General features: G+C 51.6%; 1 protein-coding gene across 6 annotated transcripts in view; it reads right to left on the bottom strand.

The window, feature by feature from the left end:
* Positions 1-26,178, bottom strand: part of OSBP2 (oxysterol binding protein 2) — a 104,552-nt gene that overhangs the window by 69,838 nt on the left and 8,536 nt on the right. For all 6 annotated transcript variants that reach the window (XM_074554488.1, XM_074554489.1, XM_074554484.1 and 3 more), the window contains one exon: positions 8,353-8,561. In XM_074554488.1, the coding sequence (XP_074410589.1) occupies positions 8,353-8,561 (209 nt within the window). The remainder of the gene's footprint in view (positions 1-8,352; positions 8,562-26,178) is intronic.

Here is a 26,178-nt window from a genome sequence, read left to right as displayed (position 1 = left end):
CCACTCTCCTGCAACAGGAATTCACCCCAGGAGCAGAGCAGGGGGCATCACCAGCCCTCTTCCACTCTTCCCCCTCTCTGCTCAGAGCTCCCCTCCTCATGCAGCCCACAGAGAGCCCCCAGAAGCAATCTCTCCCTGTTTTTCAAGAAGAAAACAATGAATTAAGGCAGGGAGGATAACCAGGTAAGCCAGGTAATCAACCCCCACTGTCCCAGAGCACTGACCCACACCACAGGGTGCTGCTTTCAAAGTGAATCCTCCCCAGGATGGTCACACAAGGTCAGCCTAAAACCCCGGGAAATTCCATCTCTTCCCCAGCAGGCAAACTGCAATTGGCATTTTGGAAACAGGACACTGGGACAGGGCACAGGCTCTGGCTCCTCTGGGCACTGATCCTGCACTGTCAGAGCTGTGCTGCACAGGGAGCCCCCAGGTCACACTCCACACACAGCCAGGCACAGCCTGTACCCCAAGGGATGAAATTGTGCCCAAATCTGTTTGGTCTCCCTGGATTTTCTGGCTCCTGGCAGCAAGTGCCACCATTTAATCGGATGTTGTACAAAATATTAATTATTCCTGCTCCATTTAAACCTATGAGTTGATCATTCCCTCCTTTTTCTTGTTATAACCATTTGTCCCCAACTTTTCCTAGGCTCAGACAGTCACAGAATTGTTCAAGTTGGAAGAGACCTTTAAGACCAAGTCTAACCATTAATCCAGCACTTACCAGGGGCACCAATAACCCACAAGTGCCACATCCACAGGGCTGTTAAAACCCTGCAGAGATGGGGACACCAGCACTGCCCTGGGCAGCTGTGCCAGGGCTGGAAACCCTTTCCAGGAAGAAATGATCCCAAAATCCCCCCCTGGCCCAGCCTGAGGCCGTTCCCTCTGCTCCTGTCCCTGTTCCCTGGAGCACAGCCCGACCCCCCCGGCTGTCCCCTCCTGTCAGGAGCTGTGCAGAGCCACAAGGGCCCCCTGAGCCTCCTTTGCTCCAGGCTGAGCCCCTGCCCAGCTCCCTCAGCCTCTCCTGGGGCTCCAGCACATTTCCTGAACCACTGACCACCATCCATGTGGCACCTTCAGCTGTCCTTCCCCCAGATGATGTGATGGTGTTCACAGAGGTCCCAGGATGAGAGAACAGACAAGGATCTGACTCCATGTTTCAGAGGGCTTGATTTATTATTTTATGATATATATTATATTAAAACTCTATTACAAAAGAAAAGATTTCATCAGAAGGCTGGCTAAGAATAGAAAAAGAAAGAATGATAACAAAGCTTCTGTCTCGAACAGAGAGTCCGAGCCAGCTGACTGTGATTGGCCATTAATGACAAACAACCACATGAGACCAATCCCAGATGCTCCTGTTGCATTCCACAGCAGCAGATAACCATTGTTTACATTTTGTTCCTGAGGCCTCTCAGTTTCTCAGGAGGAAAAATCCTAAGGAAAGGATTTTTCATAAAAAGATGTCTGAGACAAGATGAAAAATTTACTTTCCATTATCCTCCTTCCCTTGTCAGAGATGATTTTATCTCTCTGGTTTATCTCGTGCCTGTTTGGTTGTTTGGGTTTTCTTTTCAAGTTCTGCTGAAAACCCTGTGAGTCAGTGGCAGGGCATCTCCAGGGAAGAGATGCCAGCAGCACACAGAGCAAAGCTGCATTTCCTTCTTTTCCCTCTGCTTATCAATTCCCAGTTTTTCTGCACTCAGCCAAAGGAACCAGACACCTCAGAGAGCGGCTGGCAGGTGAGCTGAGACACCAGCACTGACCTGTCCAGTGAACTCCTGAATTTCAGCACCATGAACACCAAAATCCCTTTCTGTCAGCTCAGAATCTGCTCCTCATCAGGGTAACACTGGAATCACACACAGCTTTCACCCTCCCTCCTGCCTGGGATCCCTGAGCAGAGAATCAAAAGGAGTCACCAACTCCCTCTCCCAGCAGCCCAAGTCCATTTTGGGGAGTTTTCCTGGTGTTTAAAATACCAGGAACAGAATTCCACTCTTCCCTTGCACACTTTTCTCTTATTACAAAGCCAAGAAAACAATCATATATTCAGCTCTCACCAAATTCCTGGGTGCCATGATACTGCTCTAAAAAGAAAGAATAGTTTTCTATCTGTTTTTGTATTTGTTTAAAGAAAATCCACCAGCCCCAGTCACCAAATACAGAGGGTGAACACAGAAATCTGATTTTCAGGCCAGGTAACAGCACAGGGCCACAGCCAGTACTGATAAAAGCAGGTGATGAATGAGGACAAATTGAGTTTACTACAACTTTACCAACACTTTGCAATCCCACCTAGCAACAGGAATGCCACATTTGGCTGAGCAGAGCTTGCTCTGGGACTGTCCTGTCCTCCTGTCACACTCTACATGTGTTTCAGAGGAATTAAGCACCTGTGGTAATTGAGGAGAGAGCTAAGCTCAGCTCCACTCTCACTTTCTGCCACTAATCCCTGGGCAGGTTCATCCCTGGGCAGGTTTCTCTCTCCCTGGGCAGGTTCATCCCTGGGCAGGTTCATCCCTGGGCAGGTTTATCCCTGGGCAGGTTCATCTCTCCTTGGGCAGGTTCCTCTCCCTGGGCAGGTTCATCCCTGGGCAGGTTCCTCTCCCTGGGCAGGTTCCTCTCCCTGGGCAGGTTCATCTCTCCCTGGGCAGGTTCATCTCTCCCTGGGCAGGTTCATCTCTCCCTGGGCAGGTTTCTCTCTCCCTGGGCAGGTTCCTCTCTCCCTGGGCAGGTTCATCCCTGGGCAGGTTTCTCTCTCCCTGGGCAGGTTTCTCTCTCCCTGGGCAGGTTCATCCCTGGGCAGGTTTCTCTCTCCCTGGGCAGGTTTCTCTCTCCCTGGGCAGGTTCATCCCTGGGCAGGTTCCTCTCCCTGGGCAGGTTCATCCCTGGGCAGGTTCCTCTCCCTGGGCAGGTTTCTCTCTCCCTGGGCAGGTTCCTCTCCCTGAGCAGGTTCCTCTCCCTGGGCAGGTTTCCCCCAGAGCAGCAGGATGAGGACAGGGAGCCCAGGTCACATCTCAGTACCAATGTCCCAGGTCACAGCTTGTTACCAAAATATTCCTGACACCACAGTCAGAGGACAGAGGGGAAACCAGAGCTCCTCCTTGCACAGAACAGCAAAGTCTCCCATCCCATACTTGGTTTGGGGACAGGTTCTGCTGTTAAAAACTGACATGAAAAGCAGTCCTGTGAAATGGCCCCTGCGGCTGCACAGCTCCAGCCAGCAGCCAAGTAAAAAACAGAGTTAAAAACACTTCCACAGCTGTTCAATTCAGGAGAACTCCTGGGGGAAAGACCCTTTTCATCCACCCCAAAAAGGCGACCCAGCAGTGAAAATGTGGGCAGCAATTTGCCAGTCCTCCTACCCATGGAATTTCCCATCAAATCTCAAACACCCTGGCAGCACTGAGGGATCACTGACTCCTGCAGAAACAGTGAATGAGCCCAGCCCAGGCTCCAGCAGGTCTGGGGAGATTCAAGGCTGAGCAGAGCAGCTGATACAACAGAGGGATGGGGACATCCAGAGGGTGGAGAGCTGGAAAGGGCCCAGGAGAACCTCACAAGGTTCAACAGGTCCAGGATCAGGTCCTGCATCCAGTCAGGGCAACCCCAGCTGTGAGCACAGATGGGAGAGGAACTCCTGGAGAGCAGCCCTGGGGACAAGAACTGTAAAATGGGATTTTGACAGGACAAGGACTTTGGGGTGCTGCTGGGTGAGGGCTGCACCTGCCCCAGCCCTGGAACCCCCTCAGCCCTGGGCTGAGCCCCCAATGTGGGCAGCAGGGCAGGGGGGATTCTGCTCCTCTGCCCTGCCCAGGTGAGACCCCACCTGCAGAGCTGCCCCAGCCCTGGGCACAGCACAGGAGGGACCTGGAGCTGCTGGAGAGAGCCCAGAGGAGGCACCAGAGATGCTGCAAGGGCTGGAGCCAGGCTGGGAGAGCTGGGGGTGCTCACCTGGAGAGGAGAAGGCTCCAGGGAGAGCTCAGAGCCCCTGGCAGGGCCTGAAGGGGCTCCAGGAGAGCTGGAGAGGGACTGGGGACAAGGGATGGAGGGACAGCACACAGGGAATGGCTCCCAGTGCCAGAGGGCAGGGATGGATGGGATATTGGGAATGGGGAATTGTTCCCTGGCAGGGTGGGCAGGCCCTGGCCTCTGAAGCAGGCAGGGCAGCAGGCAGTGACCATGAACACAGATGGCCATAAGGATGCTCTTTGTGTCCCTTCCCAGAAGGACAGACAGCACCAGACACAAACCTGCTCTTCTCTCCCCCTTACCTGTCTCCTCTGCCACCCTCTCTGCACCTTCTGGCCTCCCAGAGCCATGGATGCTCCTCCCTGAGGGCACAAATCCCTTCAGCTGCCCACCACCCTTTGCACTCACTGGAGCCCAGCCCTTGGGGAGCACACAGCTTTTGGGGATCCCTCAGGAGGCAACCCAGACAATTCTGCACATGAGCAGATTGAAGGACTGGAGACTTGTACACCAAATCCAGAACCTCCTCCCTTTACTTGTAAACATCCACCCCAGAGCTCACAGGGACACAACATCAGGAATTCTATTTTGATTCAAGCCAAACCCACAGTCACTCTTTACTATAATTAAAATATCTCTAATTGGCAGAAACCATCAGCCAGGTGAACATTATAGCACAAAGTAATTCACTGATGTGCTCAGGATTCAGCACCCATTTACAGAGTGTCTTATCCCCTTGATGAGATCAGGAAAGTCTGGAAAAGCAGGAGTCTGCCGTGGATTTTCTGTTCCATCAGCTCTGTGGCCTGGATCACAGCTGAGTCAGCAGAGCCTGGGGCAGCACAGCCACATCCACAGCACTGCCCTCAGCCCAGAGCTCAGCAGGGCCTCAGCCCCAGCACAGCCAGCCTCTGCAGTTGCTATTTTTATGGGCAGACACAAACCAAAATAGCTGTGCCTGACTCGGGAGGCAGCGTGGCTACAGCCCTGGGACTGCCCCACCCTGACCCAGCACTGCCACAGCCCCACGTCACAAAGGGAAGGTAAAGAACACACAGCACCCCTCCAGGAGATCCTTCCCACTCCCATCTCTCCAGGAGATCCTTTCCCACACACCCTCCTGTCCAGGAGAACCTTTCCCACATCCATCTGTCCAGGAGATCCTTTCCCACACACCCTCATGTCCAGGAGATCCTTTCCTATACCACCTCTCCAGAGATCCTTTCCCACTCTCACCCCTCCAGGAGATCCTTTCCCACACCCCATCTCCAGGAGTCCATCTCCACATACCCACCCAGCTGAAGGACTGGACAGACCCCAGAGCCACCTCAGTGCAGCCAGGACCAGCACAGTGTCCCAGTGTCCCATCATAAATAAGTGTGCCCAAAAACTTCCCCCTTCTCCTGCATCAGCTGGGCTCTCTGTCAGTATTTGAATATTCCAGAGCTGGAATTTTAAGGGACAGAAAATTAACAGCACTTAAAATCACAGAATGGTTTGAGTTGGGACTTTAAATATCATGCACTCCAACCCCCCTGCCATGGCAGGGACACCTCCCACTGTCCCAGGCTGCTCCAGCCCCAATGCCCAGCCTGGCCTTGGGCACTGCCAGGGATCCAGAATGGGCACCCTGTGCCAGGGCCTGCCCACCCTGCCAGGGAACAATTCCCAATTCCCAATATCCCATCCAGCCCTGCCCTCTGGCACTGGGAGCCATTCCCTGTGTGCTGTCCCTCCATCCCTTGTCCCCAGTCCCTCTCCAGCTCTCCTGGAGCTCCTTTAGGCACTGGAAGGTGCTTTAAGGTCTCCCTGGAGCCTTCTCTTTTCCATCTGTTTTACTGCAGCTTGAAGCTGTGCTTGCTTGTAGAAGAAAACCCAATGTCAATCCCAGAAGAGTTACAGACATTGAGATACAGACTAATAGAATCATTGAAATATTTCTAAAATATTCTGTTTGCCAAGCCTAACTGACCCATTTCAGAGCAGAACAACGTCACCCTGGGGAGGAGCTGTGCACCAGGCACAGGGCTCTGACAGCTTTACAAAGTGTCACTGTCCCAAACCTCCTCCAATAAACACCACAACAAAGGGGCAGAAGCAGAGATGCACACAGAAACAGCTCAACTAAATATCTGTGTCACTCATCCACCAAACCTCCCCAAGCTGGGCAACACCACCCTGGGCTGCTCAGCCCTCTGAGCACAGCATTTCCAGCATTTCCAGCATTTCCAGCACAAAGCCTCCAGGAGGAAGACATCTCACTCTGCCTTCCAGAAGAGCATCATTCTCTCATTGTTACTGGCTCTCTGCAGTTCCCAGCCACTCCCAGGGCTCTAAAGATCTGCTCAGAGCTGGCAGGGCTGTGTCCAACCCTTTGTGTCCCTGGGAGACCATCAGCAGCCTCCAGCTGAGCATGAAACCCTCCCTGGGTGGGTTCTGCACCGTTTAACCAGCCCACAAGAGCTGTGTGAGCTGAGCAGAGCAGCAGGAGCTGTGCTGGGGAAGATGGAACAGGAAAGCCTTATCAATATGATTGTCTGGCAAATGATTTTGAGAATATAGAAACTATAAGTGAGATTGAAATGAAAGCAAGCTTTGAGATCCCTCAGGTACTGAACAACTGGAAAACAATGGCATGGCCAGCTGAAGGTGATCCCCTTTGGATGGAACAACACCCTCTGCTTGCAGACAGGCCCAAGGGTCAGAGCAGGAGGAGTCAGAGCAGGGCCCAAAGAGGAGTTTTTAGGGTTTGAAATGTAACACAGTATGGTAATGTAATGATTCTTATAGGCTGTATGGAAATGCTATAGGATTTGTATCTTGTACTAGATTGGTTAGTGAGAATTAGAATATTCAACACAGAAGATTTATGGTATTGGAAGAGGAACCTCGCTCTTTCACCCTTTTACCCCACTCTTGCCTCCTCTCTCTTTCCCACTCTCTTTACTTCTCTCAGCCCTGCTCCAGCTGTGTTTGGCAGCTCCCAGCAGGGCCCTGCCCCCAGGCCCTCTGCAATGAACCCCAAGTTCCTGACCTGGCTTCAGAGATGTCTCGTGTCTGTCCGGCCCCGCCATCCTACCCCTGGCACTCTCACAGAGCTGGAGGGCTCTGGCTGCCCAGGCTGCCCCATCCCCGACCAGTTAAACGGCTGCTCCTGACTGGTCAAACCCCCACTCCTGACTGGTTAAATGCCCATACCTAGCTGGTTAAATCCTGGTTCCTGACTGGTTAAACCCCCACTCCTGACTGGTTAAATGCCCGTTCCTGACTGGTTAAACCCTATACTTGACTGGTTAAATCCCCTTACCTGACTGGTTAAACGCCCACACCTGACTGGTTCAATCCCCATTCCTGACTGGTTAAATGCCTGTTCCTGACTGGTTAAATCCCCATACCTGACTGGTTAAATCCCTGTTCCTGACCAGTTAAATCTCCATACCTGACTAGTTAAACCCCCGTACCCAACCGGTTAAATCCACATTCCTGACTGGTTAAACCCCTGTGCCTGAGCGGTTAAATCCCCATACCTGACTGGTTAAATCCCCATACCTGACTGGTTAAATCCCCACACCTGACTGATAAAATCCCCGTACCTGACTGGTTAAACTCCCGTTAAATCCCCATTCCTGACTGGTTACATCCTCGTTCCTGACCAGTTAAACCCCTGTTCCTGACTTGTTAAATCCCCATACCCAACCGGTTAAACCCCCTTTCCTGACCAGTTTAACCCCCGTCCTGACTGGTTCAATCCCCGTACCTGACTAGCTAAATCCCCATACCTGACTGTTTAAATCCTTGTACCTGACCGGTTAAACCTCTGTACCTGACTGTTTAAATCCCCATTCCTGACTGGTTAGATGCCCATACCTGACTGGTTAAACCTCTATTCCTGACTAGTTAAACCCCTATACCTGACTGGTTAAATGCCCGTATCTGACTGGTTAAACCCCTGTACCTGACTGGTTAAATCTCCGTTCCTGACTGATTAAACCCCCATGCCTGACTGGTTAAATCCCCATACGGGACTGGTTAAACCCCATTCCTGACTGGTTATATCCCCATACCTGACTGGTTAAATCCCCATACCTGACTGGTTAAATTCCCATTCCTGACTGTTAAATCCACATTCCTGACTAGTTAAACCCTATACTTGACTGGTTAAACACTCGTTCCTGACCAGTTAAATCCTCATACCTGACTGGTTAAATGCCCGTACCTGACTGGTTAAATGCCCGTTCCTGACCAGTTAAACACTTGTTCTTGACCGGTTAAGCCCCCATTCCTGACTGGTTAAACCCCCATACCTGACTGGTTAAATGCCCGTTCCTGACTGGTTAAACCCCATACCTGACTGGTTAAACCCCATACCTGACTGGTTGTTGCGCATGCGGATGGCCTTGGCCTTGGCCAGCTCCAGGGCCGTGACCCAGCGCTGCCTCTCCACCTCCGAGTTGGCTTTCAGGTGGTAGGTCCTGCCCCCGTTGGACAGCACGATGTTGCACGAGTCCTCCGTGTCGATGTGGGCTGTGGACAGGTTGATGGTGCCCCGGCACGTGTGGGCCATCTCTGCCTGAGTCCTGCACGGGAAGAGAGGGACAAGGAAGGGTCAGTGCTGCTGTACCCGACCCCAAAACACCTCCAAGGCACCCTCCTGCACAGCACAGACCAGTGGAGAGCTGGCAGCACTCACATGCAATCCACTAAAGCTGAAAAAGGTGTGGTATTCTCATGCCCTCTGAATAGAGATGTGGCTTTCTCAGGATTCTCCTGAGAGAAGCAGAGAAAAGAATGATCAAACCAAAAGCTCATTTGCTGCTCCTGTGTTTGTGCCCATGTGGAATGTGTTCTGGAGATGGTTTACCCGAGGTGATTGCTTGATTGGATTCTGGTGATGGTGTTTTAGAGTCATTGAGCAATTGGATCCACATGTGTGTGTCAGGACTTTCAGGCAGAGTCACAGGTTTTGTAGTTAGTTAGTGATGGTTCTTGTTAGTGTAATATAGTTATATAGTATAATGAAGTAATTAATTAGCCTTCTGATATCATGGAGTTCTGTGCATCATTCTTCCCTGTGTCAGTGGATCTTCACAGCATCTGATAGAAAAGGTCAGGAAAGGGTGGTCAGGGTGGCACAGCTGCCCAGAGCAGGGTTGGAGTGCCCATCCCTGAAGGGATTGAACAGCTGCGTGGATGTGGCACCCGGGGACGTGGATTAGTGGTGGCCTTGCCAGTGGCAGGTCAATGGTTGCCCTCAATGATCTCAGAGGGTTTTTCCAACCTCAGTGACTCTGTAATTCCACAAGAACATCAGAGCAGGGAGGCCTTAGAGGCACAGCTCAGAGCTGCTCTCACAGTGTTGGTGATCAAGCTCAGCACGGGACAGAGATACGGTCCCTGCCAGGTTAGAATGGGCAGCACTCCAGGGATACCCACTGCCAAGCTGACTCCTGAGGCTGCTTAGTACACAGAGGAGGCCACTCTGCCTGACCAGGAACTGAAAATCCCCAAACCCCCAAACATCTCAAGGACATCTCTCACCTGCTGAGCAGGACAGATTTATGCCAGGGCCATATCCAAGCCTGACATGAGGACGTGAAATCCTCCTGGTGCCTCCTTAAGACCTACAGTTTGTTCTCTCAGCACCACAGGGCAAGTTCAGAGCCAGTGCACAGTGTGGTTAACCTTTTTGCACGGGTGAGTTGGCCCCAAAGGAATCAAGCCCCAATTTCATTCCCAAGTCATCCCTTCACGCTGCAGCACATACTGTGCTCCCAGGAGGGATCCCTTCCCACCTTGAGAGAGGTGCTAAAATCATCTCTCCTCCCCAAAGCAAAGGTCCCCAAGGTGACTGCACTAAATCAGCTGCAGACACTCAGAGCCTCGCTCTCCCACCCAGGGAAACAGAGACGTTGCTCTCCCAGCTCCCCTCCAGAGCCACTCTGCATGGGAAATCAATTCCCATCAATCAGCACCCACACACGAGGCAGGCACCTGACCCAGCCTGGAGCCAACCTCCTGTGCCCAGAGCCGGCCAAAGGAGCAGGGGTGCCCTTCAGAGCCCTCGTGGTCAGCTGGATCCGCTCATTCAGGCTGGCACTGGGCTCTGGTGTAACCTGATCCCGCAGATCCCAGCTCTGCCCTTCCCGCAGCACTGGGAGCGCTGAGTTTGGAGAGTTTAACCTGGCTGGGGGTTAAACCTGAGCGCTGTGTTTGGAGAGTTTAACCTGGCTGGGGGTTAAACCTGAGCGCTGTGTTTGGAGAGTTTAACCTGGCTGGGGGTTAAACCTGGGCACCCAGAGGTGGAGGCAGCCAAACCTCTGGGATTTTTTAGCTCTGCGAGGGAGCAAAACCCGCCGGGATTCGCCCTCGGAGCGCCAGAATTAGAGCTGTGCATGGGAGGCTGGGGGGAATGACAGCCTTGGAGAGTCCTGGCCAGGACACACCAGAGGGAAAAAATATCCCAAAACACCACGGGGAGGACAAATGCACCCACCCACCCAGCCAGAGGATGGCAAACATCATCATATCAACATCAATGTGCCCCTTTTGCCAGCAGCAGGATCCCAAAGCACCAGGACATTCTCCATGGAAGCTCTGAGTGATCAGCCCAAGGCAATGCTGCCCAGCCAGGACACACCAGGGAGAAAAAATATCCCAAAATGCCACTGGGAGGACAAATGCACCCACCCACCCAGCCAGGGGATGGCAAATATCATCATATCAACGTCAATATGTCCCTTTTGCCAGCAGCAGGATCCCAAAGCACCAGGACATTCTCCATGGAAGCCCTGAGTGATCAGCCCTGCCCAGCCCTGGCACTCAGCTCCAGACAGAGCAGGGCAGGAACCATGGACAGATTCATGGCTGACCCCAAAATCAGGCTTGTGGCAACACCAGTGCTGTTGTGGATGTGCTAAGATCATCAGAGAGGAGAATCCTTACCCTAAAATCAGTGATATTTTTACCACAATGGCAGCAAGATCCCATCTCAGCTGTCCAACCTCCTCTGGATGCACAGGCCCCAACTCCCACGTGGATTTTGTCCAAGCCAGCACATGTTCCTGCTCTGAATATATATTTTCCTCTTTTATTTCAACAGAATAATAGGAATTTCAGACTGGTGAAAATTCTGGCATCTCCATCACCCACCCTTACTCACCAGCCCAACACAGCTCTTGTATCACAGCCACTCATAATGACAGGTTTTGCAAAAATCTTGAAAGATTTTCTTTTAAAAATATTATTTATAGCATTTCTCCCTTTTTTGACTGATAAAGCTGCTTCAGTTCCTTAACACCACAAATCTAAACACAGAGAGTTTGACAAGACAATCTGCAGCATCAGTTCCTTAAAAGGGCTTCAGTCTAAAACTCCTGGAGTCTGATTTTCAGTGACTTGGATTCTACAGCCTGACAGAGCAGCTACAACACTGCAGTGCCATAAAAGAGCAGCAAATTATAATTTAAAGACCTGCTTTGTACTGCTGAAGGGACACTTGAGCTGCAGGAGGCTGCTCAGCACGCCAGGGCTGTGCAAGAGAAAGATGCTCCCAATTTTTAACAGCTGTACCAAATCTCCCTGGATTTAAACAACAAATCTCCCTGCAAGGGCTCACAGGACAGCTTTATCTACAGAGCAAAGAGAAGAAGGTGAAAAAGGAGATAATAAAATGTTTTCTGCCTGCCAGCTCCACAGCTGTGGTTTTGGTGATATCCCAACAGCCGAAGGTTGAGCTCTGGATGCTGCTGGGAAGTTGCTGCTGACACAGGATCTGTAATTAAAACTGTGTGGCTCTGCTGGAAGCTAACAGGGCATGGCAAGGAATAACAAGCCAAGCTCACACTCTGCTCCCAACCCTTAACCAGCACAAGGGATGCCTGTGGCATTTCTCTTAAGAATTTTCTTTCTACCACCAAGGCTCTGCACCATTCCGGGCAGCCTTGTCCCTCCTAAAGCTCAACTTCTTGTCTGACAGCTCCAACAGCATCAGGCAGAGGAGCCCAGCAGGGAACTGGGACCATCCCCATGTCCCAGGCACACAGAATTCCAGCCTGAGCATCCTCAGGGAGCTCCCAGCAGCCCAGCCCTGGGACCAGAGCATTCCTGCAATCCTGGCAGCCCAACAGCTGCCCCAGTTCAGCCAAGCAGGACAGGAGTGACACCTGTGACATTGTGACATTCTGTCCTGGCTGGAAGCATCCAGCATCATGAGGGGGCCAGAAACACTCAGGGTAGTGAGGGACAGGTCTCCAAACTGGATTATCCACCTGAAACCCAGCAGGGAGCCACACAAACACTGAGCTGAGGGTGCCCTTCAAAGCTGGCAAGGGCAGACTCCAGTATCACCCATGCTCTAAGGCACTTCCACAGGGAAATCCAATCACATTTGAAGTTATTTCCTGAAATATGTTCACACTCTCATCCTGCTCATTTTCCTGATCATCTCAAAACCACTGCTTTGCTGTAAGCCTCAGAAATCAGCACAGCTGATTCTACATGACAGAATCATGGAATGCTTTGGAAGGAACCTTAAAGCCCATCCAGTGCCACCCCTGCCATGGCAGGGACATCCCCCAATGCCCCAGGGTGTCCCAATGTCCAGCCTGGTCTTGGGCACTGCCGGGGATCCAGGATGGGCACCCTGTGCCAGGGCCTGCCCACCCTCACAGGGAACAATTCCCAATTCCCAATATCCCATCCATCCCTGCCCTCTGGCAGTGGGAGCCATTCCCTGTGTCCTGTCCCTCCATCCCTTGTCCCCAGTCCCTCTCCAGCTCTCCTGGAGCCCCTTCAGGCCCTGCCAGGGGCTCTGAGCTCTCCCTGGAGCCTTCTCCTCTCCAGGTGAGCACCCCCAGCTCTCCCAGCCTGCCCACAGGACCTCAAACACTGAATTCCCATCTTATCACAGTTTCCTGCTGTAAATGTAGGTCAGGCTCACCCTCAGCCACCTCCCCAGGACAGGCTCAGAGAAGCACAAGGTGAGCAGGAGAGACTCCTAAAGGAGGTTTTGTCTTCCTTATCCCAGTGTCTCCTTCTCCCTGGGCTTTCACTCCCTGCTGTTACACCACAACCAGTGAAATCTGCTTCAGAGGCTGCTTCTGAACCCCCAGTCTCAGACCACACACTCCAGGGACTTCACCCCAGAGTTATCCAGGAGCCAGAACAGCTCATGAGCAGCCTCTGACTGAGCCTTCTCTGGGGAAAGCAGCGCCAAGTGCTCCAACAGGGACCTGCTGGGAGCTCTGGAACAGCAGGAGGCACCAGCAGCCACAGCAGAGCATGTGCAGGGCACCACTGAGCTCCCTGGACACTGCTCACCCAGCAGGCATTTCCTCATTTAAACAGCATTTACACAAAAATCTCCTGCTGTTGCTGCACAGTCTAGGGGGGTTTTCCTTGCCTTACATTTGTTTTCCAAGGAAGTTTTGCTGTCCAGGTTTGGGGGGTGAGTGCAGATCCATGAACAGCCTGCCCTGCATGAGCAGACAGGTTCTTGCAGGTGCCACCCTTCAGCTGGATGGGACAGCACAGGGGCAGAGCCAGCAGGGATGCTCCCAGCTCCTCCTCCCTCAGGCAGCCTCAAGGAGAAAATAAGAAACATCTGAAGAGTTTGAAAAGAAAAAGGCACAAAGTGTCAGGGAAGATAGTGAAATTGTTTGTGGTTTGGGGTGGGTTTGAGTCTCTGGCTGAGAGGTACAGAGGCACCACAGCAACATTTGTCACTACCCACGTGGGATGGAGCTGGACACCAAGCCCAGGTTCATCCTGGAGCTGGCAGATGGACACACTGAGGGACTTTCCCAGCACCACGCTGTATTTACAGCTCAGAAACACTTCTGGCTGCCAGATCTCAACAGAATTACAAATCCAGGCTCCTGAGCTGCTGCAGATCACACCCAAAACCCAATCCAACACAGCCAGGAGCAACAAAGAGCACAAACCAGAGTACAAACCCCACAGCACAAACCCAACAGCTTCATAGAACAGACACAGAGGGGCTTCAGACAAGGGCCCAGACAGACAAAGGGAATGGCTTCCCATGGACAGGGGCAGGATTAGATGGGATATTGGGCAGGAATTGTTCCCTGGGAGGGTGGGCAGGCCCTGGCACAGAGAATCTGGGGCTGCCCCTGGATCCCTGGCAGTGCCCAAGGCTGGATGGGGCTTGGAGCAGCCTGGGACAGTGGGAGGTGTCCCTGCCCAGCACAGGGAGTGGAACAAGATGATATTTAAAGTCCCATCCACCCCAATCTGTGACACCCTCTCTGCTTCTTACCCCACTGCCCTCTCCAGACTCAGAGATTAAGAACTGCTTTTTCTACTGTTTACTTTATGGATTAAGTAGAAACCAGTTTGTAAAATTCATTTCTTCATCATACTGGAAAATATTGTAACATTAAGGGCTCTGCAGCCTTAGAGGAATATTTATACCCATGGCCAAGTGGGAAATGCCCTTTGGAGTCAGGTGCAAGCACTGCTGCAGGCAGAGGGAAGCAGAGAAATCAAGGCAGGGAACAAACCAGGCAGAATTGGACAATTCAGTAGCTGGGATAGGATTTGATTTCCTTCCCAAGCACAAGGGATGCCACAGCCCTGAGTCCCTGCTGTGCCTGAGCAGCACAAGGATTTCCAAGCAGAATTCAGAGCCTTGCACCTGGGTTAGGCTGAGCTCTCCCATTCCCCACAGCATTCCCCCAGGGCTCAGGGACAGGAGCTGCTCTGCCCATTGCTCACTGCCAACAAAGGGCTCTTGTGCCACCACCCCCTCCCAGCAGCAACAACAGCTCCCTCAAGGCTCAGCTGCCACTCCCAGAGCATCCATGCCCACATCTGGTGCTTGAGCTCCCTGTCACCCCCACCCCACGCTCCAGCCTTGAAATATTACACACAACGAGCCTCCCTGCACAAGAGCTCCAAGGCAAAACTCCCAATAAAGTGAGATTTCCCAATAAACCGAGATTTCCCATTTGTTCAGTTTTTGGGGCTATAAAGCCAGTGAAATCTCTGCTTCCCTTTTAGGCATGAGAAATCCCAACAAGCACTTGAATTTGAGCTCACATGCCTGAAGTCAGGGCATGGGGCATTGAAACCAAACCTCTTGGGGTTATTACTCTCCCTGGGTTCAAGGAAAAAGGGAATTTATGGCAGCTCAATCCCAGAACCCAAATACCCAAGGGGCTGCAGGCCTGTGGCTCCAGAGGTATTTTCCCAGTGAGTTCAGCACACCACAGCTGGTTCAGCAGGGCTCTCACAAACCACAAGCTCCATGTGACCAACAGCTCAGATATTCCCTCTGCTTCCTCTTTCTGCCTTCCCCAAAACCAAGGAAGCACAAACCAACCCCAAACAAGCACATGGCAAGTGTTGGGCTGAGATTGCTGTAAAAACACACGAGTTTGGATCTGTTTAAAGGCCAACTAATCTGCAACTGGCTGCAGTCAGGATGGGCATGGATTGGGAATGATCAGGGTTGAGGGAAAGCCAGCAATCCTGGCTGCAACCCTGGCTGCAACCCTGGCTGCAACCCTGGCTGCAACCCTGGCTGCAATCCTGCAACCCTCACCAGCCAGAGGGATGTCTGCAGCTCAGGATCATGGAAATATCCCCCACAACCTATCCTGCAGCCTCCCAAGCTGGTTCCAGGACAAATCCCTCCCCACACTGGGACCAAAGAGCCTCAGCAACACCACCCAGGCAAGGATTTAAGGAAGATTTGGCCATGCAGCTCTTCTGTAAGCAAGCAATAAGCACAGCAGTCTGGAATTCACACTCCTTTCTCCACCTTCATTTGGCTGCAATACCCACCCCAGCAAAGGGACAAGGAGGAGGCTGGAAGATCCTTCTGCTCCAGATCATTCACAAACAGCTCTTGTCTGTCTGTGCTTCAGAGAGGGAAAAAAACTCCAGAGGAGCTCAGGACAGGCAATTTGTCAGACAAATTCCCTCAGAGCCACAGTGCAATGTCACAGACATCTTTTATGAAAAATCCTTTCTTCAAGATTTTTTCTCCTGAGAAGCTGAGAGGCCTCAGGAACAAAATGTAAACATTGATTATCTGCTGTTGTGGGATGCAACAGGTGCATCTGGGATTGGTCTCATTTGGTTGTTTCTAATTAATGGCCAATCACAGTCAGCTGGCTCAGACAGAGAGTCCAAGCCACAAACCTTTGTTGTCCTTCTTTCCTATTCTATTCTTAGCCAGCCTTCTGATGAAATCCTTTCTTCTGTTCTTTTAGTATAGTTTTAATATAGTATATATCATAAAATAATAAACCAAGCCTTCTGAAACATGGAGTCAGATCCTCATCTCCTCCCTCATCCTCACACCCCTGTGAACACGCTCACAGTGCAGGACCTGGCAGTGCCTGCTGGGAAGGTTCCATCCCACGAGGATGGGACACTTTGCCAACGCCAGCACTTCCTACTCGGAAATCTCTGCTGTGAGAGAGTTCCATGAGAACACTCCCTGCTGGGGAAGTGCACGGCTGTGAGAGCGTGCTCAGGGCAGGAAAACCACCACAGCCCAGCTGGAAGGGCTCTGCAAACAACACCCAGGCTACCCCTCACCTCTTTGCCTAAATAAAATCAGGGTGAGCTGCTGGGGGGCTGAGGAGCACAGAGCAAGCTCCTCCCAATACACAACATACCCAAGCTGGGCGCCAAGCACAGGGGCTCATGTCCTGAAAACCTGTGTAAAACCTGCAAAAATGCACTCAGACCTCAAAATGCTTTCCCTGCCAAAGTCAGAATCACAGCAAAAGGCACAGTTCCCTTCCCCTTGTTCCTCAATGCTGTTTCTGCAGTGCTCCCACTGACAACACTCCCACCCCAAACACAAAGATACTCTGAAGTCAGCCCATCCTGTTGCACATCTCTGGGATTGCCTTTTATCCCACATTTCTGCCTCTCTCATGTGCCTGCTGCAAGTTTTCTGCCAGGACACCTCAGCAGTGGCCAGGAGATAAACTAAATAAACTAAGCCATAGTGCAGGTCAGCAGATATGGCTGGCAAAGAGGGTTTGTGTCGGAGTTTTTATGAAAACAAAACAAAACAAAAACAAACACAAAAGATAAAATTAATGTTAAAAGAATTTACTGGGAAGCACTCCCACTCCTCCCAGCACACGGTGCTATCTCCTCTGCACCTCTGGAGAGGCCGGTGTGGCCCTGGCTGATAAGGGTATCAGCCCTGCAAACACGGGCACCCAGGAAGCTCCAGGAGGCACTGCCTGGTTTGGGGCTGCACCTGCTCCACCACGGCCCAGCTCTGCAGGGCACAGCTCCCTGAGCTGCTGTGAGCCCAGCCCTGCTCCCACCAGCGCTGCTGCAGCTCCCCAAAAAGGGCTCTCACTCCTTCCCCTCCTGCAGGGCAGAATGAAAGGAACTCGGTGTGGGAAAAGCATCTCAGGACACGAGCAGAAGGAAAGGCTCTAAGAGCGTGTCCTTGGTGGCAGCTGGGCTGCAGCTGACCCAGCACAGGGACACTGGTGTCCCTCACAGCCCAGACACCAAACCACCAGCTCAGCAGCTTCAGCAAAGGCCCTGAGCACGGCTGCAGAGGCAGGATTTGGGCATGGGGCTGGGAATGGCTGTGGGGAGCTGGGAGTGGTGCAGGAGCCAGGATCCAACATGGAGCTGGGAATGGTTCCTAGAGCCAGGCTGTGCTCATGGAGCTGGGAATGGCTGCAGAGCCAGGATCCAAGCATGGGGCTGGGAATGGCTGTGGGGAGCTGGGAGTGGTGCAGGAGCCAGGCTGTACTCATGGAGCTGGGAATTGCCCCTGGAGCCAGGCTCTGGGCACAGAGCTGGGAATGGCTGCAGAGCCAGGATCCAAGCATGGAGCTGGGAATGGTGCAGGAGCCAAGCTCTGCCCATGGAGCTGGGAATGGCAGTGGGGAACCAGGATCCAAGCATGGAGCTGGGAATGGTTCCTAGAGCCAGGCTCCAAGCATGGAGCTGGGAATGGTGCAAGAGCCAGGCTGTGCTCATGGAGTTGGGAATTGCCCCTGGAGCCAGGCCCTGGGCATAGAGCTGGGAATGGTGCAGGAGCCAGGATCCAAGCATGGAGCTGGGAATGGCTGTAGGGAGCCAGGCTCTGGGCATGGAGCTGGGAATGGCATCTGGAGCCAGGATATAAGCATGGAGCTGGGAATGGTGCAGGAGCCACGCTCTAAGTATGAAGCTGGGAATGGCTCCTAAAGACAGGCTCTGCACATGGAGCTGGGAATGGAGCAGGAGCCAGGATCCAAGCATGGAGCTGGGAATGGAGTAGGAGCCAGGCTCTAAGCATGGAGCTTGGAATGGCTGTGGGGAATCAAGGTCTGCACATGGAGCTTCCAAAAACGCCAGAGGAAGCCCCTCAGTCACCCCAGTTTTTTGTTTTCCTTAGTTTCCAAACTAAAATTCAAAAGATTCAGAGATGTGAAATCCCATTAAGACCTTCAGCTGCTCATCACATCAGTCATGGAAGGTCTGCTCCAGGTCTCATCACCTCCACAGCCAGCAGGATAATCCAAAACCTGGGCCAGGCCTAACTCACGAGCTTGGTGGTTCATTTTTAAGCAAGAACAAAAGAGGAGTGACCACACACAAGTTCATTTGACAAATGCTCTTTACTAGACAAGAAACAAATGCACTGCAGCAGATGAGAGCCTCAAGCAGTCATTTTTCTCATTACAGCCTCTGCTTTCAAGTTTGTACTGGTGCTTCAGCCCTTGGGAATTGTGTTAAATGATCAGCACAAAGATCAGCCACAGTCAACTCGTGTTTATCTTTTCTCACCACCACAGCCAAGGACATAATAGCACACAGGGCACACAGAGTCAACATTAAACCCCCATTTTTATTCCTATCCCATCAATTCCTATCTCATTTACAATATTCAGATTGGTTAAAAAATCCTGGTTTTCCAGACCACAGACTTTAGGGATGTATTTGCTTCAAGCACAAGACTCACCCCATCTTTCAGAGATTGAGGGTGGATAGAAAAGCTCACTCTCAAGAATTTTTCCATGCTGCAAGCATCCCTCTTTTCTGCAAGTTACTGTCAATGTTAATGTTTTCAGTACCCAATAAATTTCCCTCAGAGACAGCACATGAGATACAGTTTGTGACCTCAAACATCACTCTAAAGTCATCACACTCCTGACTTTTGCCAGCTTTCAAACAATGCTCAGTTCTAGCCCAGGATCTCTGTGTGGATGAGATCTTCCTTAGGGACAGACATCTAGATACAGAATCTCCCTGTGGATGAAATATTCCTTGAGGAGAGATATCTGGGTGCAAAGCCCACATGGTTGCATAAATATATATTTTCCTCTATTTTAAGGCACGAGAAGAGAGATAAAACTTCATATCTAAAAGCTGAACTGTTGTTTCACAGCTCGTGACTATGAAATCCTCAGTTCCACAAGCACTTTGCTACAGGTTTATGTGGAGGCAGCTTCCAGGAGGAGGCAGAATGAACTTTACTGCATACAAGGTGCCTCCATGACCTCCACGCCCAGGAAAGCATCAGCTGATCCTTGCAGGACACGCTCCTGAGGAGTCCTGAGGTCAGCAAGCCTGGGAAGAGCAGGTTTCCTGTAAGAGCTGAGCAAACAGAGGGAAATGCAAGCAGCACAGCAAACCCTGCCAGCAGTGTGAGCAAGGGGCAGTGTGGCACAGTGCAAGACCTTTCCCATCCCTTACAACACCACCCATAAAATATGTTGGCAGCTGGCATTCCAGATGCTGGAAATGCCAAGAGCTTGATTTAAAACAGAAATCAAGAATTAACCACTTACTGAGCCATGACTGGGGCTCAGGGTGTTTTTGGATCAAATCTGCAGGTGCCAAAGTGACTTTGGCCAACAGCTTGGGGACAGGCCTGGCACAGCCCAGCTGCTTCACTGTGAGAGCAAACATCCTCCTGCACTCAGTGCCAGCACACAGGGAATGGCTCCCACTGCCAGAGGGCAGGGATGGATGGGATATTGGGAATTGGGAATTGTTCCCTGGCAGGGTGGGCAGGCCCTGGCACAGGGTGCCCATCCTGGATCCCTGGCAGTGCCCAAGGCCAGGCTGGACATTGGAACACCTGGGACAGTGGGAGGTGTCCCTGCCATGGCAGGGGTGGACAAGATGCTATTTCAACTCCCTTCCAATCTAAACCATTCCAAAAATCTCTAATCCAAGACATGCTCTGGGATCATTCAGGGCTGCAGATTTTCTGCAAAAACCCTGCAGATATTGACTGTGGGTTACCAGGAACAGCCAAGAGGGAAGGCAAAGTCACTGACCTTCACAAGGGACAGCTCTCACACGCAGACAAGGATGAGTTGCAGCTTTCAGCCAATTTCCCAACTGCTCAGAGCAGACTCTCTGTGTTATTTCAGTGCATTGTGTTGCAAGACAAGTTGTGTGGTGCAATAAATGCTCCGAGGTTTTAATGCAGAAACATTTCAGTTGTTTCAGCACAATCTGAGTCCTGCCCTTCACTCTCACCCCTGTGTGCTGCCCTGGCTGCAGCCAAGCCAGGCCATCCTCCCCCTGCACAGGACACCCTTACACCCCCACAACACCCAGCTGCCATCCCAGCACTCTGCTCCACGCTGGAAAGGTTCACATGCACAGAAGCAGCACCAGCACTTCATCCAAAGCCACTCCTTCCCATTCCAGCAGCCACTCTGGGCAGCCAAGGGGCTCCTGCTGTACACACCAAGGCAAACAAGCAATGCACAGAATCATGGAATGGGACCTTAAAGCCCATCCAGTGCCACCCCTGCCATGGGCAGGGTCACCTCCCACTGTCCCAGGGTGCTCCAAGCCCCGTCCTTGGGCACTGCCAGGGATCCAGGGGCAGCCCCAGCTGCTCTGGGCACCAGTGCCAGGCCTTGCCCTCCTCACAAGGACCAATTCCTTTTAATATCCAATGTAAATCTACTCTCTTCCAGCTTTAAGCCATTCCCTGTGTCCTGTCACTCCAGGCCCTTGTCTGAACTCCCTCTCCAGCTCTTTTGGAGCCTCTTTAGCTGTTATTTTTTCATGAGAAAAACACCAATTTTACACATTGCTTGGCCAGGCAGCTCCACACCCCCCTCAGCTGCTCAGGCTCCTGGGAAGCAGCAGGATTGTGCCAGCAGATCCCAAAATCCCCCTGCAGCCCAGGGCCTGGTGCTCCACAGAGGACATTAAAGCCTCCATCCTGAGAGCTCGTGTCCAGCAGTTCCTGTCACAGGGACAGGGCTGGGAATGGTTTATTTTTAGCCCTCAGCATCTTTCATTTCCGTAGGAGCTGCATGCAATGCTCCCTTCCACAGAACATCTCCTCCCCTGCCTCTCCCACACTGCAAACCAGAGTGCTGGGACAGAACAGAATGCGGGGCTCTGGCTGCTGAAAAGGACAAAGCCACCCGAGGAGGGGAGCAGAGGCACCACACACAGGCTGGGTGCTGTGCCAGGGCAGGAAACAAACAGGGAAAATAGGGAAAACAAAGAAAAAGGGAAAACAAACAGGGAAAACAGGAGAAGCAGAGCCATGTGTGCCAGCAGGATCTGTGCAGTGATCCACACTCCCAGTGAGGTGTGAGACAACAAACAAACACCACAAGTGCAGCCAGCACCACAAGCAGTCCAACAATCCAGGGCTTTTCCAGAGCTTTTCATCTTCCCCAGCCAACAGCAGGGAGATGAATGCTGCTCTCCAGTTTTAACATCCCACGTGGGGAAGAGCACCTGTTTATACAAATTTTTACAGATAAAAGGCCAATCTTGGCCTAGAAGCCACTCTGTGTGCCCATGAATGACTCCCAGCGGTGGCTCATGGCCTGTCTCTCCAGCAGGACCCTCAGCCCTGGCAGGTTCAGCAACTGGGAGGACTCCAAAGGAGCCCAAAGCACACAAGGGAGGACATGGGAAGGGTCCCAAGAGAGAAGGAAGAGCCCAGCTGAGCTCCAAAGAACAGAGCCCAGTGCTCAGCTGGTTTCCTGAGCAGGATTTCATGCAGGGGACAAATAAAGCTGTGACCATCCTCCTCCTCTCTTCCCAGGATCCACCAAAGTCATTGAAAACTCTTTTTTACACAATTTTATTTCTTCAATCTTCTACAGGAAGAAAAGCAGGTTTAAACTCTCAACTTTGTATGTATTTTTATGTTATCAGAGATTTTAAAAAATGGCGTAAGAGGGGACAGAAGCCAGGCCACAGAAGAGAATTCTCCCACAGGAACATATTCCAGGAGCTGGACTTGAATGATCCTTGTGGGTCCCTTCCAAGTCAGGATATTCCACAACTCTGTGATGTGAAGGAGCACAGAGCAGTGAAAAGCAGCACAATGCCCTTTTCCCAAGTGAGGGAGCAGGATCACATCACATCCAGGCTCACTCAAGCTGAGCTGTTCTGACTCCAACACTTGCACAGGGGAGCAGATTCTTTTTATAGAGACCTGGCACGGCACAAACACTTCCATGAGGTCTGTGAAGGGATGAAGGGGCAGCAGCAGGATGTGTCCCCACAAAGTGCCATCACCACAGGACTGCACTAATGCCACACAGGCACATCCCAAGTGCCTCTGCTGGGTTTACATCAGCAGTTCTAGAAATAAACCAATTTGTAAATTAAGACTACACCTAATGGTCTAATGGTCTATTATATGGTAGAAGGGCAATGTTTTATTTTGAACTTGGAAATTAAAGCTACACTGATGTTATTAGTGGAGTTTGTGTACCTGCCCCATGGGACAAAGGGCTCAGTATTTATTTCCTTTACAAACAGAAAACTCTAATTCCCTCTGCACCCATGAGGATGCCTCACTTCAGGGTAATGTCTGACTTAATACTGGTGTTTTAGCTACTTTACAGATTTGTCCTTCCTAAAACTATAGAAATTGTAAATCTTCAGGGAAACACCTTGAACCAAAGTGCCAACATTAACCTCACTACATTATAGCTGAAAGATTTAGGATTGTTCAGCCTGGAGAGGAGAAGGTTCCAGGGAGAGCTCAGAGCCCCTGGCAGGGCCTGAAGGGGCTCCAGGAGAGCTGGAGAGGGACTGGGGACAAGGGATGGAGGGACAGCACACAGGGAATGGCTCCCAGTGCCAGAGGGCAGGGATGGATGGGATATTGGGAATTGGGAATTGTTCCCTGGCAGGGCGGGCAGGCCCTGGCACAGCTGTGGCTGACCCTGGATCCCTGGCAGTGCCCAAGGCCAGGCTGGATGGCACTGGGAGCAGCCTGGGACAGTGGGAGGTGTCCCTGCCATGGCAGGGGTGGCACTGGGTGGGCTTTAAGGTCCTTTCCCACCCAGATCATTCCATGATTCTATGACTGAAGACTTTGTTCCCCCCCAGCCTGACCCTGTGACACCCCAGCCTGGCACCACAGCAGCTCCTCACCACAATCCCACAGCTTCCTCCAATGCATCACTGCCTCCCTGCAGCATCCACAGGGACTCCTCAGCAAAGCTCTCAGCCTCCACTGCCTGCACAACGTGACTCTCACAACCACTGAGCCTGTTCAGGTGTTGAGCACTTGGAAATCAATTGTACAAATCCTGATGGGATCAATCCTGTTCTCACAGCGTGGGCTCTGTGCTTAAATTAAGCTACAACATTCCAAAAATGGGGAATGTCAGCTATGGGCAGCCAGAGGTTTCATTCCTGCACTGCAAAGGCACCTCAGGGCTGCAGTTGTGCAGCAGAATTCAATCCTATCCAGTAATTACAGACCTTATCTGGGCTGAGATACAGAGCTGCAGCCTCTCAAGGCACTTACAAGTGACAATTCCAGGCTGGATGTCTGCAGCTGTAAGGGGGCCTGTTACAGAGCAACAAACACAAATTTCCACACCTCTACAAGTCAACTTTCAAATTTAAAACTGCATTTCCAAGGAGTCTGCAGGCATAGGTTTTTCCACTTTGAAGCAGAAGTTTTTATTTCTTTCCTGGTGGTGAAAAAGAAGGGGACAGAGAGGGAGAGGCAGATGCCTCACCCAGCGCACACTCAATGTTTATCCACCAAAAAATGCAGGTTCCTGGGAAAACAGTTCCCAGGCAGCACCCAGCTGGGACATCCCAGGGACTGCACAGGCAAAAAAATAGGAAAATTCCTGTCCAGCAGCTCCTAAGCCAAACCCTAAAAGGATCAGCAACACCACTGGGTCTTTGCATCCCCAAGTGCTGCAGCAAAACACTGTACTTATAATGAGCTTTAACAGATAAAAGCCTGACAGAGGAGTAAAGCACAGATAATCCCATAAATTTGTCTTGCCAATCCTCAGGCTGTCCCAGGGTCAGGCAGCTCCTCCACCAACTCAGAGTGCCATGGAAGTGCAGGATGGTCTGAAACAGCCTGAAGGGTTCACACACAGAAATCACCAGGGCTCCCCTGGCACTGAGAGGACAAGCCACAGACAGGACATGGCTCTTCTTCATCCCCCATCAGCATCCAGAGCTGAAGGCAAAAAGTGTCACAAATAATCATAGAATGGTTCATGAAATGTGTCTGGGAGGCAGCTCAGGTGCAGTGTCCTGCTCTGAGCATCTGCCTCCAGACAAGGCTGCTCAGGACCCTGCCCATGCACAGCTGGAACAGCCATGAACTCCCTGCACCTCCCCAGATCCCTGTCCCAGTGTTCAGCCTGAATAGTCCTCATTCCAAGCCAGCATGCTCCCATGTGTCCATGCAGGATTCCCCACGAGCTGTCCCAGCCCTGTGCCTCACCCTGCCACGAGCAGAGCCAGGCTCTGCCCCTCTCACACCCTCCACCATGGAGCTGTGGGGTCTCCTCTGCTCCAGCCCCACTGATGGCCCAGACAGGGCACCCCAGGGCTGAGCAGAGGGGACAGTCCCTCCCCTCAACACTTCTGCTAACACAGCCAAAGCCACCACTGACCTCTGCTCACTCCTGGTCACCTTTTTGTCCCCAGGGCTCCTCTGCAAAGCTGCTTCCAGCAGCAATGGCTCTGCTGAGCATCACAGGGCTGCAGCTCCAGGGTGTCACAGTCCCTCTGAACTCCAGACCTGTCACCTCTCTGCTCCACTTGGCACCACCCAGAGCTGGGCTGTGAGGGCACTCACCCATTATTAACCACATTACACAGCAAATACTGCAACTAATGAACTGTGATCCCATCACAGCTACCAAAACCAATCAAATTATAACTCCTAATCAATGCTTGAGAGGATACAGCTAACCAGAGCACCACCAGCACCCCAGCTCCCAAAGGGAGTGCTGCTGTCGCAGACATCTTTTTATGAAAATCCTTTCCTTAGGATGTTTCCTCCTGAAAAGCTGAGAGGCCTCAGGAACAAAATGTAAGCAATGGTTATCTGCTGCTGTGGAATGCAACAGGTGCATCTGGGATTGGTCTCATGTTCTTGCTTGTAATTAATGGCCAATCACAGTGAGCTGGCTCAGACAGAGAGTCTGAGGCAGCTGCCTTTGTTATCATTCTTCCTTCTCTATTCTTAGCTTAGCTAGCCTTCTGAGATGAAACTTTTTCTTCTATTCTTTTAGTATAGTTTTAATGTAATATATATCATAAAATAATAAATCAAGCCTTCTGTAACATGGAGTCAGATCCTCATCTCTTCCCTCATCCTAAGACCCCTGTGACCACCGTCACACCCTGCATGTTGTGGACAAGTCCAAGTGGGAGCTGACAGTGTGTCCTGTGTGCCACATGTAAATTATGCAGTATTAAGATGATTGTCACCTTTGTACCATCACAAAATGACTTTTAGTTTGAGCCCTCTTTTCCTCCTGTTTATAAAAGTTCCATCCCAGCAGAGAAGCAAAGCCAGGGAGCCTCAAGCAGACTCTCCCCAGCACAGACCACAGAGACACAGCTGACAGGAATGGAAAACTCTGCTGGGATAAAATAAAGCCATAGAGCAGTTCCACCTCACCACACACTATAAACCTGCAGTGCCTTCTGCTCCACAAACCCTGCTGGGAAACACCACAGGGGCAACTTGGGAATAATAAACAGCAGATAAACAGCACCCAGCATCAGTCACAGGAACGGGCCTGCTTGGAAACAGAAATGATGGAAGGTCTCAAGTCATCCAAGAACAAAGGATGGGGCTGCTGAGAACACAGCCCTGACACCCGGCACCACCCAAGCGTTCCTGGACTCCTCCAAAAGGGCTTCAAACCAAAGGCTGGAACTTAACACAGAATCACAGAGTCATGGAATCTCCTGAGCTGGAAG

The sequence above is a fragment of the Zonotrichia albicollis genome, chromosome 18 (genome assembly GCF_047830755.1).
Source record: "Zonotrichia albicollis isolate bZonAlb1 chromosome 18, bZonAlb1.hap1, whole genome shotgun sequence".
In the NCBI taxonomy this organism is placed as follows: domain Eukaryota; kingdom Metazoa; phylum Chordata; class Aves; order Passeriformes; family Passerellidae; genus Zonotrichia; species Zonotrichia albicollis.
The sequence above is the reverse complement of the archived record's forward strand: the minus strand, read 5'-3'. Positions and strand labels throughout refer to the sequence as shown.